Raw genomic sequence first — 15,510 nt, 5'->3', positions numbered from 1 at the left:
CTGTGACGGCTCCATTCGCTCCACACCAGTCATGAAAAATAATACCCAGCCAATATGTCATGATTCACGCCGCCAACTAACGTTTTTATTAGAGACGAAAAAAGGTGATGTGAGTGATGTCTTCCATTTGGGAGAATTGGTTTCATGAATCAGCCGAAGACAAAAAGAAATCATGCTGAGACACATAAAATTGTTCATATAGTGTTCAGCCGATCTTTGTTTATGTGTAACAGAGTACTACAGGGGGCCTGTTGCTACGTTATTAGTAGATTTGTCCATTCATGCGAGGTTCCACTTTGATATGTATTTAAATAACCACTGTTCCAGACAGCTAATTGCCAACCAAAAGTCACATGACTGAGAAACATCGATCCCGACGATGTTCTTTCCAAAATCCTTGTGGAAAGCTTAGAATAGATTCTATGTGAAGAGGCCAGAGAGATAATAAAAAAAGGCCACATAAAGCACAAAATGGTGATGCCATATAATACCACTTCAAACACTAATCCATCACTTGTTCAGGTCTCTGTAGTTACCATGAGAAATTCCATTCATCCTAATCCTGGCTAATTCTCGGGTAAATGCTTATGTTAATGGCATTGGCTTTTTGTGTGTGTGTCATCAGTTAAGTTCCCCGGGGTGCGCACCTACATTGACCCCCTGACGTATGAAGATCCAAACCAGGCCGTGCACGAGTTCACCCAGGAGATCGACGTGTCCTTCATCTCCATAGAGCGCATCATCGGGGCAGGTGAGTTGGCTCATAATGCCCGAGACACTGATTCTGCTGCCAGGGCGTCGGAGTGTTAAATGTAGAAAGCATAATGTGTCACAGAATGAATTATCATTTGTTTCAATCTGTGAAAATGATGCTGTTCCACCTGGCGAGCAGGCTCCTCATATAATATGGACCTTTCTCATAATGTAATTGCTGCTATCATTTTAACATATCACATTTTTGTAAAAGAAAACGAATGCTACACGGCTGCATAATCAGTTGATCAGAATCCAAAATCAACCTACAGACCCCTGCATATAGAATAATAGAGATACAATGTAAAAACAATGTGTAATTTGTCAAATTGGGGAATGTCTAAACATTTTCTATTGTAAAATAAAAACATTACATTAAAGGGGCTAGATGAAAGTTCGCTATTTTATACTCACTACTGCCACCTCAGGTCTTACGCGTAACTGCAGCTTCTATTGCTGGGTTGCAGGTTCTAGAATGTGATGATGTCATCGGGCCCAGCGGGGGGCAGGAGCCAGTTTTTCCTATTAACAGCATTACACTTTCACAAGTCGTAGCTCAAAAGAAAATGTATGAATTAGAAAAATTATCATTAATATCAATCACTGGGTCCATGATCTCTCTGTACAAGACCAAAAATGTCCTCAAAAACAAAATCATTTTTCCTCCATACAATAGCATTGGCCTTTAGAACGCTATGATGTCACCTGCAACCCAGCAATATTAAGCTCGTGCATGACGGCACTTCAGACCCGAGTGACAGTGCAGGATTTTAGAGACAGGTGTGGTGAACAGGTCTGAGCTCATTCTACACATTAGGACATGGCTGGAACATGTAGGGGGAGGAAAATACAGAATTTTAACATTTTTAAACTCTGTATAGTCCCTTTAAGCCTGAAATGTTAAATATTTTAGATGGACAAAAATAATCATATTGTACAGTACTTCAAACTAGTAGCAAAACATATATCTCTACTTACATATTCCCCTATATCTATAATCTATATTAGATTATATTATTTTTTTCTGCACATTAAAATGGATATAAAATGATATAAAAACAAATTTCGTAGTATAGTGATGTTCGTATTGTAAAATGAAATCTGAAGTAGTCAGAAATGCGTTTATGCCCACTTCAGGTGAATTCGGTGAGGTGTGCTGTGGACCTCTGAGGCTGCCTGGAAAGAGAGAGCTCCAGGTCGCCATCAAGACCCTGAAGGCCGGATACACTGAGCAGCAGAGGCGGGACTTCCTGTGGGAGGCATCGATCATGGGCCAGTTCAACCACCCCAACATCATTCGGCTGGAAGGAGTGGTCACCAAAAGTAAGTAGTATGGTCGTTTATTTTGTGTAGAGCAGACTGTAAAAGTACATTCCTGCTTTTACAATATGAAGAGCAGCTCCTCAGACCTGTGGATCAATAAAGAGTCTATGTCTGAACACACATCGCTGACACAAAGAAAATAGAAAGCTGTATTTTGTTTGGAAAATACTCCCTTTAAACGTGGGGGTTTTTTTCTCTCTCTCAGGCAAACCAGTGATGATCATCACAGAATACATGGAGAATGGATCACTGGACACTTTCCTAAAGGTAATCTTTTGTCTTTAACAAGTGCAAAAAGATGAATTGCAAAGGGTTTGATTAATGTATTCTGGAAAAAGGAAGTAAATTGTAAATTGCATTCATGGCATTACGTAAATAAGTACAGAGCCTATCAGAGCTTATGCCTCTCCGAAAGAGAAAAACATGCTGATTAGTTCACCTCATTTTCTCCATTGTGCCGGTGTGCTAAAGCCTACATGAAAAGTGACACTTAAAGATGACTAAAACCTCCGCAGCACTCCGATAATAAAGAGATTACAGAAATAAGCTACTAGGAACAACAACAACAACAACAACAAGGGGATTCAATAATATGACGGAAACTATGAGCAAATAACATTGAGGTGTTTATGAAAAATCAAACCTGTGCAAGTGGAATATATATATCTTTTATCATAATACTTTGCCATGCATGGAAATGGCTCTTTTATCTACAAATGCTATTTCAAATTTTCCTTTAGGCTACATTGTAATATCTGATCATATAATAATCAGTCCTCACACTTACTGGTGAGAAGATACACCTGCCCTGAGGTAGACTGACTGCACACGGTCTCCCATCCTGGTACTGCCCATCCCCAACCTGCTTAGCTTCGGAGATCAGACGAGGTCAGCCTTTCTAAAAGTGGTATGGCAAGTTAGCATGTTTTTATGAGTACGACAACAAACCACACACAGCAACAAAAATGCTTAATTTAGAGAGGGAGAGAAAGTATAGTCGCTTTAATATTATTCAGCACAGATGATACTTTTTTGTTGTTTCCGAAGCCCATTATTTCGAAAGTCAACATTACAAATTGTATAATAGTTGTTGCACACAAAGTCAATTTGAATTACTAAAAGAGCGGTCGCGATTCACAACCCCAAACAGAGCGAGGGCTGTGCTGATCTGATGAAATTATATTTTTATTGTCTTAAAATGAACAATTTACATCTTGAACAACTTTTCGCTTGGATTAAGTGGCAACAGTAGAGAGTGAAGCACTGTAGAAAGACAATAGCTGCATAATTGTTGTCATCATGATGTTAAAAAATGTATTCCTGCTGCCTGGTATAACACAGATTGTTCATGTTTGCAAAATTAGTTATTAAGTTGTTATTATTCTGAACAAAAGAAGACGCAGCCCGCTTTGCGCTTGATAGAAGCTGTTCACACGATTTTACCCCAGGGACAGGGGGAGTTCTCCTGGACGGTGGCTGAGGAGGGACACCGGCAGGCAGGGCTGGGCAGGGCAGAATCGGGATGCAGACTCTATGAAGCAATTACATGGATGACTGGTGCACTGAGGCCGGGATAAATGGCACAGCCTTGAGAGGAGCACAGGCGGCGGGGTTCGTAGATTAGCTGTCACTGCTACGGACATTGCACTTAAAGCTGCACTCATCATTTACACCATGGGCCGAACGTCTCATTTCACTTGTAGGAAAGTCTGGACATGCGGTCATGCCACTGATGCAAGTGAGAGGCGTTTAATGTATTAGATGTCGAGATAAAATGTCAAACAGAACTTTTAGAACAGATCTGAGAAGTGTGGCTGTCTCGCAATTATAATCTAGTAATGGGTTTAAAACAGAAAGGAACGGATAGGGAATGGAACATCGACAATAACTAACTATTATTAAAACAGAAACTATAATTACCTGTTTGTTTGTTTTTATTCTGATGTTGTCAATTCATGGTCCACTGTATTCCACAATTAATTAAGAATGAAGCGCTCTTGTTTCAGAAACCTCTAAAGAAATGTTGCACTATTTAACTTACTGTGCAGTACACATGTCCGCAGTAAAGATATAATGAAAGCTTTCTGTTCCTACAAATACTCCTTGCTTTGTCTTCCCCGTACACTGACAGTGAGGGGGAGTTGATGCTTGAAGGTTAAGTCTGGTCTAAAGCAGCGGGGAGTGAGGGGGCGGGTTTACTTGGCTCCGGGGGTTGGCTGACTTGGCTGCTCTCGACACCAGAGACCAGCGTTTTGTGAAATGTTGTAAGGCTCACGGCAGCAGAGGAGCAATGAACCGGCCCTGGGCAGGATTTGAAGGTTTGGGGATTCCCTGACTGCCTGACTGGTGAGCTGGGGAGCGCTGACAAGCACTCATGTGGACATAAAATAGAGACATGACCGCGGGAGCATTTGTAGAGCAAATGCAGTGTGAGGAAAGCAATGAATGAGTACAGATGAAGTCCCACTGAACAAAAGATTTGGGGATTGGAAGCATATTGTTTTGGTTTGTGCTTCTAATAATTATTGTTTATTGCTGATATAGATTAACCCATAAACCGTTTATTTCTTGTTTATTTGGGTTGGACAGCTTAAAGTCCCATTCTCATTTACTGATTTAGAAGTATTACTCCTATAGTTTTGTTAGGATGCTTAGACAACATTCTCAACGTTCCCTCTCAGACAGCATTGTCTTATTTACATATAAGATTTCGGGGGCTGTCATACAGGCAACATCAAATGGTAAATTAATATACATTCCCACAAATATCAGATTTTATTTTTCAGCTTGCACCCGCTATTTAGCATCGGCCTTGATAAATGACCCCCTATGAGTGGCCATTGGAGGTGAGAAGTCATAGCGCTATAGCGAATATAATTGTCAGCATATTATATAATTTTCAGTTATATAATATGCTGAGATGTACAGCATACAGTGAAAAATCTTATTTGGTATCATTGTTGAGAGACATAAATAAATTAGGACACACAGTATAATGTGGAGTGCCACAAGGAGCGATGCTTGGACCCGCTTATAATCTTTTTACACAATATCATACCATGTCATAATTCAGATGTCCTATTAAAACTGTTGTCGTTTTTCATTCCAATTTTGATGTTTGTCCCTGTCTCGGTAGAAAAATGATGGCCAGTTCACCGTGATCCAGCTGGTGGGGATGATGCGTGGGATTGCATCTGGGATGAGGTATGTTTATGAACTCTGAGTCTGTCTTTGAACACATCATCAGTGCACCAGCTGTTGGCTAAGACTCTTCCCTTCATGGAAACTGCAGGTACCTTTCTGACATGGGTTATGTGCACCGTGATCTGGCAGCGCGGAACATCCTGGTCAATGGGAACCTGGTGTGCAAAGTGTCCGATTTTGGACTGTCCCGAGTCCTGGAGGATGACGCAGAGGCAGCATACACCACAAGGGTAAGCACTTCAACGTATTTTATGTTTTTAAATTATGATGGCCATGCCCATACTTGTATTAAAGACCCTGTATCAGATTTTTTTCTTGTAGTGAAAAAATAACCTCAGTATATTGTAAAAGCAGACCTTTTTAAATATGTCTATGTGTGCTGTGCACTGCAGCTAATGATTTTGAGCTAATTTTATCGATTGTGAACTAGCAGGCTTGATATTGCTGTGGCCGTATTGCTCCTCGAAACTTGAAGAAGAAATGCCTAAACAAAATTTGACAAAATGTTTTATTTAAAATGTATGCGCTACATTGAGGGTGAATGGGGAAATGATCAGTTATAGGGCCTTTTATTTCAATTTAGCTTAAATTTCAATTACCTCTACACTGCGTTCCAAATTATTATGCAAATGACATTTTTCTCTGATTTTCTAAATTGTCAACTCAAATGAGAGTCAGCATAATTTTCAAGTCTTTAACTGGTAGAGGATCATTTAAATGTGTTGGAAAAAATTCCTAGTGATAACAGTATTTTTTTCAAAAATAAATATAGTAAAAACCTCAAAATCCACTGTTCCAAATTATTATGCAACTCATCGTTTCAATACATTTTAAAGCTTGTAATTAACTGAAAATGGTCATTTGTTTTATTTGCAGCATTAGGAGGTCATACTTACTGAAATCAGAAACTATTTCAATCAAAAAAATATTAACAGGTCAAGTTATATTTTACCAAAGGAGCCCTTGTGTGATCGCAGCTTCAAAATTCTTAAATCCATTAAAATTGTGAGTTTTTGGACAGTTTCTGCTTGGATTTCTTTGTAGGATGTTAGATTAGCCTCCCAAAGCTGCCGTTTGGATGAAAACTGCCTCCCACCCTCATAGAAGTTTTTTTTGTTGAGGCTCCAAAGGTTCTCAATAGGGTTGAGGTCAGGGGAGGAGGGGGTCCACATCATGAGTTTCTCTCCTTTTATGCCCATAGCAGCCAGTGATGCAGAGGTATTCTTTGCAGTATGACATGGTGCGTTGTCATGCATGAAGAGGATTTTGTTCGGGAAAGCACGGCTCTTCTTTTTGTAGCATAGAAGACAGTGGTCAGTCAGAAACTCCACATATTTTTCAAAGGTCATTTTCACACCTTCAGGGATCCTAAAAGGGCCTAAAGGGACCGACCAGCTCTCTCCCCATGACTCTGGCCCAAAACATGACTCCGCCACCTCCTTACTGACGTCACAGCCTTGTTGGGACATGGTGGTCATTCACCAACCATCCACTACTCCATTGATTTGACCATCCAGGGTTACACGGCCTCATCAGTGAACAAGACTGTTTGAAAATGAGTCCTCATGTATTTCTGAGCCACTGCAGCCGTTTCTGTTCATCAGCTTCAATTAACAGTTTAGGGGAAGCCCGGATAGAAGGTTTATGCACAACTGCAGCCTCTGGAGGGTCCTACACCTTGATGTTCGGGGGACTCCAGAGACACCAGCAGCTTCAAATACCTGTATGCTGCTTTGTGGCATCTGTTCTCTTAATCGGATGTGTTTGTCTGGCAGAAACCGTCTATATTGTGCCATTATCTGCACAAAACGGAGTGTGCTCTGAATCATCCACAAATCTCTTATCAGTGTGATGATTACACTTAATCTTTCATGAAATATCGAAGGTTTTCATACCTAGACCAAGGCATTCAACTATTTCACACTTTTCATCAGCAGACAGACCCTTTTTCTTTCCCATATTGCTTGAAAATGATGATCTGCATAATAAAGTGGAACACCCTTTTCAGCAGTTTTTCCCTTAACTGGGCTTAACCTGAAAACTAATTATCCCAGGTCTCTGAGATTAATGTCAGTGATTCACAGAGCCCCAAGACACGATACCATCCATGAGTTTCATTCTTATTGTTTTTTTTTTTACCTTTTTGACACAAAAATCCAATTTGCATAATAATTTGGAACGCAGTGTATTTCAGTAAAATGTACTCAATAAAGGATTAGGTCAAAAATTACAAAATGTTGGGAGATGTTCCATTGTACAATTTCACTAATCTTACTTTTATATTCTGTCGTTGAAGTTTTGTCACATATTATGTGCATAAACATATATAAATAAAGATCTTCTTCTTCTTCTTCTATAAAAAGTGTGGTTCTAGAAAACTAAGGCATTTCACTCAAAGATAAAGGATTTGGCATTGTCAAAAAGCATATTGTAAAAAACGAACACACAAACAGAGACTTGTTGCCCTTTATTTGCTTTCTACAATCATTTTGTTCAGTCAAAGTACAGATGTTTCTTTACCTGCTTGACATGTTGTAGCTGTTAAGAGCAATAAAGAACAGTGCCTGAGGAAGGGTAACAGCTGAGTCTATATACTACTACATCTTTCACACACGCCTACATAATTGACGCCTTCGTTGACAATCTGGGCGTTGTAGCTAGGTTAGCGGTGTGTGCCAGGGACATGTGTGTCCTCAGATGCAGGGACACCTCCTGAGTGTCTAAAGAGAGCTTGGGGCACAGTACGTTTATATAAAAACCTGACTATAGTGCTTGTGTTTTTGAAGTCATTGAAAATAGACTGCAGATTATCTTGTACTTTTTCTCACCCATGCAGTCAGACATTTACATTATATCGTTACAATTTTGAAGAGCCAGTGCAAAGTCAAGCAACTCATACATTAAAACAATGTCACAACTTAATGTTTTAATTGTTTTATTTTGAAAAGAACTACACACTGAACATTTCAAAAAAGAATGGCACACTGAGCTTCCTCTTGGAACGTCTCCAGCCTATTGTATGTTAGTGTTACCTGTCAATTTTTGCCGCTGAGTCCAAAAATGTTGGCGAGTATAGACAGCTGCTGTGAATTTTTAAATGAAGTTGTGTGTCCCAGGCTGAGAGGCGTCCTGTCAACCCCTCTTCCTGGCGGATGAGGTCCAATTAGTACTCAAGTCAGACTCCACCACAGTCAATTAGCACCAGGGATATGCTGCTAGCGCTCATGCTGTCATTCACCCACTCCACACTCCTGCCTCTCTCTCTCGTCTCTGACAGAGCGGCGCAGACAACGTAATTTTCACCCTTCAAATAATCAGGAGCTAAGATATCCTGCCGCCTATTTTCATCAATACTTCATCGAGCTAATTCGCCACTCATCAGCGGAAAAGCGCGGTTCCCTTCAGAGCTCTGCAGTCATCCTGTGAACTTGCTCTGCCTATTGCCATGAAAGCGCGATCATGAAATGACAAAAGGCACGGGGGTATTGGCAGCCCCCCGACAGTTAGGACAGAGGGACGGGAGAAAGGAAGGAGAATGTGCTGTTATTAATCCGCGGTTGAATTGGTGCCTCATTAGCCAAATTGCGCACATGAAGAAATAAATCAGGTTGTTTTTGTTCGGCTACGTTCTTTTGCTTTAAAGGGGGTTGTGTCTGATTTTGTGCACATATATTTGTCTAATGTAATGCCATCTTGCACGTACATAGCTTGTAATTTTGATGTATGGTGTTAAAATGAATTAGCATGTACACACTATTGCACACCAGGCTTCTCTACCATTCAAGTTTTAAGCATTTAGCCTTTGAAAGAGACCAATTATTTGCTTCCCTGTGTCTGTATCCTGGTTAGGCATGGCATAGGTCAGGAATGCTGAAGGTAAGGAACACGCTTTGGGCATGTTGTCCTTTAAAGACACTTAAGTTAGTCATTGCCTGAAGAATAAAGGTAATCACTTATCACAAAAACGGCTCTACCAAACAGGTACACGTTTTTTAAGATAACATTATCTAAGTGTGTGAATTTCTTGCACATGTAGGGAACAGAAACACAATATTAGCCTCTGCACATCACAAATTGTAGAATATGTGTGAGACCTAATGTTGGTTAATGTTGGTTGCTTGAATCAATTTAAACAGGGATATCACATGTCATGCAACTACGTTCTATTTGCACCTTCCTTTACCAATGCATCTTTTTTTTTATTCATAGGGTGGCAAGATTCCCATCCGCTGGACAGCTCCCGAGGCGATCGCGTACAGAAAGTTCACCTCGGCCAGTGACGTTTGGAGCTATGGCATCGTCATGTGGGAGGTGATGTCCTACGGGGAGCGGCCCTACTGGGAGATGTCCAATCAGGACGTGAGTCTGATGTGTCCCTTTTACCAAGCTCATTAGCACTTTCAGTTTCTACAGAATCAAAGAATAATGACCAGCCTAACTGTTGCCAGGTTACTGTGTGTGTGTGAGGCAAATTGGTAGCAGGTTAGATTTGTGTAGTCATTACCACAGTGTGGGAAGAAAATGGATTTTATAAATCTATGAAGACACTTTGAATCAGTAGAATAATTAAACTCTTTATTGAGGTAAATTATTCATTTCCAGGCGAACATTTGTATGACAAAGAGAGAAAACTTACCCAAAACATGAAAATTGAAATTAGATTTGCCTGACACCTGGCCCCTTAAAGTAGTACTAAGTAACTTGTTTACCTTTACGTTGTCCTTCTGGGGGTAATACAAGTCTTAATGGGATGATTTGGGGTCCTTCATCTCCCCCTGGTGTCTCTGGCCAGAAAACCACCCTTGCAGCCTTCCTGCGCCGGGTTGGTTTTACCAATGCACACTAATGGAATCACGAAGAAGAAGCTAACAGGCTAACAGGTAAAGCTAGCTGGGCTAGCGCCACTTAAACAGTATTTACAGCCGAGTTTGAGTGAAAAAAATGATCTCCATTGAGTAATTGGATGTACAATATCCCTCTCTCCCTTTGTCTTTTCTGTCAGCGTAGTGTTTACTCTCACGGACAATTAATGAGTAAAAAAATGTAACATGCTATGACACCTGCAGTGGCGCTTATGGCCTCTAGGGGCATGAGTTACTTAGTTCTGCTTTAAGTGTTGCCTGGCCTGCAAAACGACATGCTTTTTCATAGATATTTCAAACATATAGGACATATAGGGCCAGATCTTGTGGCGGCGCACGGGGCGGCACAGGCTCTTGGCGAATTATTTTCCGAGTGGCGGCGCTATATGTGCCATTCGCCTCCGCCACCTGTGAGGGCGTCACAAGAGGAGGTGACTGCACTGATGGAAACACGGCTGACATTCACTTCCTCGTTTACATTGCGCTGTCTTGCGTTCTTTCTTAAGCCTTAGGCTCTCACAGGTCAAACTAAAAACTTTATTTACCCCATCGTGAGCTAAACAATGTTCACGTCTCGAGAGAAAAAGAGCTACAGCGTCCGCTGTGGCGCGGATCGGCCCGCGCTTGGCGTGAACGCGAAGCAAAACAAAAGCACATGTTCACCCCCCACTCCCACACAACCACTCTCCTGGAGTCCGGAGTCGATCTGGTTGGAGGAAAATGTGTGTGTCTCCACCCACTTAAATGCGCTAAGTCTGGAGTGGCAAGATCACAAAGTGAGCTCCGACTGAGCGCAAAATGTCACGCTATCGTCTCCGTTTTGATGCACAAGATCGGGCCCATAGTCTGGGAGCAAGCATGATCTCAACGATTTCCCGATTTCCCGGGCGTGATTGACAGATGGCATTAACCAATCAGAGCAACGCTATATTCGTCGCAGCAACAAGTGGCAGGAAGCCTTTCCAAAAATGTCCTTATTTTCGCTTTGAACGCTGTTTCTTGCTCCGGTTTCAGGGATTAAATTTGTTTTCAAATGATTCAAAACAGACAAAAGAGCAGAAGAAAACATCGTATCACTCGCAGCACACGCCATGTGGTGACGGCTTCCACCTCTTGGGGGAATGAAGTCCCGCCTCTTGGTGTGTGATTGGACCGATGTGGGTAAAATCGTGAAATGATAGGCTGCGAGGAGCTGTCCAGACGGTTCCTCTTTTGAACAGAAAGGAGGAGTGTCTGGCAGGCCAGGCAACTTTAAGTGTAACCTACCTTTTTGTGAATAATATTATGTAGCCTTCTGACTCATTCTCATTTCAATTACAATCTATAAATTTAAGAAAAAACATTGAACATTGCACTAAACCCAACGGTGGGATTACAGTGACACATATCTAGTCTCTCCTGCTTCTTCAGAAACTTTGCTTACATTATGTTTCCTGAAGAAGTGTTTGTCTCGGTCCTTGTTCATGAGCGTAAGACCACTAAAAATGAGGTGTTTACATAAAAATGCGGCGCTGCTCAACCAACAAACTGCACAAGGAGCAACTGGCTTATGCTTTTCTGAATTTTTTAATTGGCAGAAGAATGACGGCTCACTTGCCTCGCGTTGTGCAACGGAGTCGAAGTTTAGTTTGCCACACACTGAAGGTTTTCCCACCCACAGACACTTGCACATATGCACACTCAGCCCGGCAGTGACCCCAGTGCCCCCCACACCCCTCTACCCCCCCACCCCCCCTCCTGCCTGTGGTTATTAGGCAGTCTGTCTCGCAGCAGTCTGGAGATGAGCAGGCGGAGGATGAGAGGAGAGAGGAGAGCACACGTTTGATGTTTAATTGAAAGCGTTCTGCTGGATTTTCTCTGATCTGAGCAGAGTCAGTGCACCAGCTTACCCTGCCTGGCTCTAAGCCTCCCCCTCCTGCTCTGGAACTCAAACTTTTCCTCTCAATTGTCTCACAAAATCTCTCCGTATTTAACACAGTTCATTCACTTCATTCTCAGAAGATAGATGACAGCGTGCGGGCAAATCATCAGTATTAGTATTGCACAGGTTTTTTTTTGTTTTGTCTTTTAACAACGATCTGTAAGACTGACATTTCCAGCAATAAAACGTGTCTTCCTTATCCTGCTTAGCTTACAATATGACTTATTTATTTAGCATAATTTAATGATGGTTTCTTTTCTAAATATTGTCCCATGTAGTGTATTCCCGCACTTCATGATCCTCCTATCCTGACCATTTTCCATAGCGCCAACCCAAACCATGCCAGTCTGTTTGACGCAAGTCCTGTGTCACTCTCCACCCTCTGTCACCTTTTGTCTTCTCCACTCCCCACTATCTTCTCCCACTCATCTCAGCGGTAATTTGATTTGCTGCCGTGCCCTCGCTCTTTGGATGTGTCTTGCATTGCACATTCTGTCTTTTGTGTGGATTTTGACACGAGTAAAGGCTGTCATGAACTCGACAAATCAATTCCCCTCTGTGTCTCGCCCTGGCAGAACTAGGCTGGGAACTGCGGGATTTAAACTCAACGACCCAAGACATGTTCAGTATTCATCTAGCAATTTTCTGCGTTTCTGTGATCGCGTTTCTCACGGCGTGTGATTAAACCAGCACGCCGGCAAATGCCGTAAACAAATAAAGCAGTAGGATTTGTTTTTGCTCATTTGGGTAATTTCGGTTATGTCTCGCTGCCTCGGTGGAGGTTGGGGTCAGATAGAGAGCAAGTGCCCGGAGGCTTAGGTGCCACCAGGATTCAGAGATGTCCTGAAGGCAGATCACTATAGCAGCAGCTGACATTCCTCACAATGTGGAGGAAAACAAAATGTCTTAAAACTACAACAGATCGAGTCAAATGTAAGATTCAAGCTGGATGAGGACGTGCAAAAGTAACATCACTGCCATGTCCGTAGATCACACATTCAATGTTGAAAGTGATGTCCATGGCTATGATTAATCAGAGATGCATGCTGAAAATATGAACAATCTTGAAAAAAATTGTTTTGTCAAAGCAAGTACTGAGCAAATACTCTGTGTAAATATAGACCTCACTGACTGATTTATACATCAATATACATTAATATTCTTCTCACCAAGTAAGTTCTAAGATAGGATAGCCTCACCTAAACAATGCCTATACCAGGGTTAAAGGAGGACAAAAACATAGATCAAAATTGACTGAATATAAATCAATTGGAAAAAAAAAAAAAAATTAAGCTGCAGGGGAACCCCCAAAATATGGCCATAGTTTGAGAAACGCTTGACAGGCTAGAATTTTTAACTCTGCTTTTGAAATGACTAAGGCATATTCACTCTCATTACTCTACTGGACTCAACAGAAACAGCATTATGTCAATGTTGGACAGAAACAAGGACGTGGACCTAAATATTGCTTCCGACTTCAACAAATGAATAATTAAGAATAAGATTTAGCACAGCACGATGTTGAGGGTGTTTAAATGTGTTGGGGGAGATCAAAGTTAGTAAAACATCTAGCTGTAATAATTAAAGTGATTGTCTGCAAGATTGCAAAATGGGGAGAGCGAGAACAAACTTTCAAAAGTAAATAGTAAAGCTCCCTCTCCCTTCCCACCTGATTGGACCTGACAGGCCGGTTCACAGGAAAGCTCGTCTCATTGGTCAAAGTCAAATTTCAGACCCACCTGGTCAATTACAGCCAAGTTTGTCAAATATTGAAATTTACAGACTCACATCACTTTAATCTGCACTAGTATGGAGTCAAATTCCTCCAACTGACTCTAACACTCTTGTTAGATGCTCTGATGTTTTTTGTCTCCTATGCCTTTTTATAGTTAATTTGCTTCCATCAGTGGTTGTTTTTTGGAATTGTTGGTGTGCAACTGTGTGTGAGTTTGTGTTCACCAGGTGCACAAACAAAGCAGATTTTCCCAGTAAATGCAATAGGGTTTGTTTCAGGTGGACCAACACACAACCTAAAAGCTGAAAAACAAAACCAACAACACACTGACTCACCAGGAGAAAAAGCCTGGATTGAACGAACTTTATGATCTGGAGTAGCTGCACTTGGTCAGGTCTAGGTTCAGTAACGCGGTTTGGCCCTGGCTCGGCAGTTATAAGGCTCGCCCAACCGGGTTGACCAGGCATTGGGCTGGGTAGTGTCTGCCAGTGGAAAACCCCACTTGTGTCCAAAGGATGAGATCAGTCGACTACCTGAACATCCTGAATGCCCAGGTTATTCCATCGATGGATTTCTTCTTCCCTGATGTCACAGGCGGATTCCAAGCTGATGCTAGGACTCATTGGGCTCACATTGTGAAAGAGTGGTTCAGGGAGTGTGAGACGCCATTTTCACATACCAGAAACACGCTCATAATTCATGCAAGGGGTCATGGGGAGTAGGAATGAGGTGGATAGCTATTTTCTTTTTGGGTTTGTTTGTTATCAACACTTGCCTGTGATCTGTATGAGTTGTTTTCTTTGGTGACCAGAATATGCACATCAACATATATGAATAAATCAAAAAAGACACCTTAGGCCTCGTACCATCACATTTCTGCTCTCTTGTTAAACCAGTTCTCCTCTTCTAACTCTCTTACCTGAGGAGTTAAGTTAAAAAAAGACACTTTGACATGTGCAGTTTGCACAGTTTATGTCAACCCCTCACCTCTGCGTGTTTCTTGTATTTTTCTTGTTGCTGGCAGGTCATAAAAGCGGTGGAGGAGAGTTACCGTTTGCCTGGGCCCATGGACTGCCCTGAGGCATTGTACCACCTCATGATGGACTGTTGGCAGCGCGAACGCACCAATCGGCCCAAGTTTGACGAGATTGTGTGTCTGCTAGACAAGTTTATCCGCAACCCCAGTTCATTAAAGAAACTGGTCAACTCCTCTCACAGGTAAAAAAAAAAGCACTGTGGCAGGTATATCATATGTTATATATATAAATATATATATATTTTATGTTCTTGAGTTCCAGCAGATATGAATCATTTGGCATTTCCATTCGCAAATGTGAGAACACAGCATCACTGTGACCCCCATAGTTCTAACATATCGTCATTTAATTGACTCACTTGGGCTCTAAGTGAGTGACTCGCTCCCACTTAACGGACATGTCATCATTCAGAGGAAATGTATATAGCGGCTGCGCTTGAAGCTCCTGCTGCTGTGTGATCGATCAGAATGGACATGCTTAGGTAGTGAGACAAAGAAAGCATTTCACTTCTGTCTCTAAAAGCTGACATCGACCTTTGGATCGGTAGGAGAACACTCTAAGAACTGTTCTACTGCACTTTCACCCCATATGTGAGTAGAGTATCGAATAGCAGTTCCGTCCAAAAGAAGAGGTCCTCAAGATCACACAGCAGCACACATTTGAATAATGATTATT

At 41.7% G+C, this 15,510-nt stretch overlaps 1 protein-coding gene across 1 annotated transcript in view; it reads left to right on the top strand.

Moving 5' to 3' along the window:
• The window catches only part of epha5 (EPH receptor A5), a 105,820-nt gene that overhangs the window by 86,051 nt on the left and 4,259 nt on the right, over window positions 1-15,510 (top strand). The window contains exons 11-17 of the mRNA XM_079582567.1: window positions 626-751; window positions 1,891-2,076; window positions 2,282-2,343; window positions 5,213-5,280; window positions 5,369-5,510; window positions 9,490-9,639; window positions 14,823-15,016. Of these exons, the coding sequence (XP_079438693.1) occupies window positions 626-751; window positions 1,891-2,076; window positions 2,282-2,343; window positions 5,213-5,280; window positions 5,369-5,510; window positions 9,490-9,639; window positions 14,823-15,016 (928 nt within the window). The remainder of the gene's footprint in view (window positions 1-625; window positions 752-1,890; window positions 2,077-2,281; window positions 2,344-5,212; window positions 5,281-5,368; window positions 5,511-9,489; window positions 9,640-14,822; window positions 15,017-15,510) is intronic.

This window comes from Gobius niger (assembly GCF_951799975.1).
Source record: "Gobius niger genome assembly, chromosome: 2".
NCBI lineage: Eukaryota > Metazoa > Chordata > Actinopteri > Gobiiformes > Gobiidae > Gobius > Gobius niger.
The sequence above is the reverse complement of the archived record's forward strand: the minus strand, read 5'-3'. Positions and strand labels throughout refer to the sequence as shown.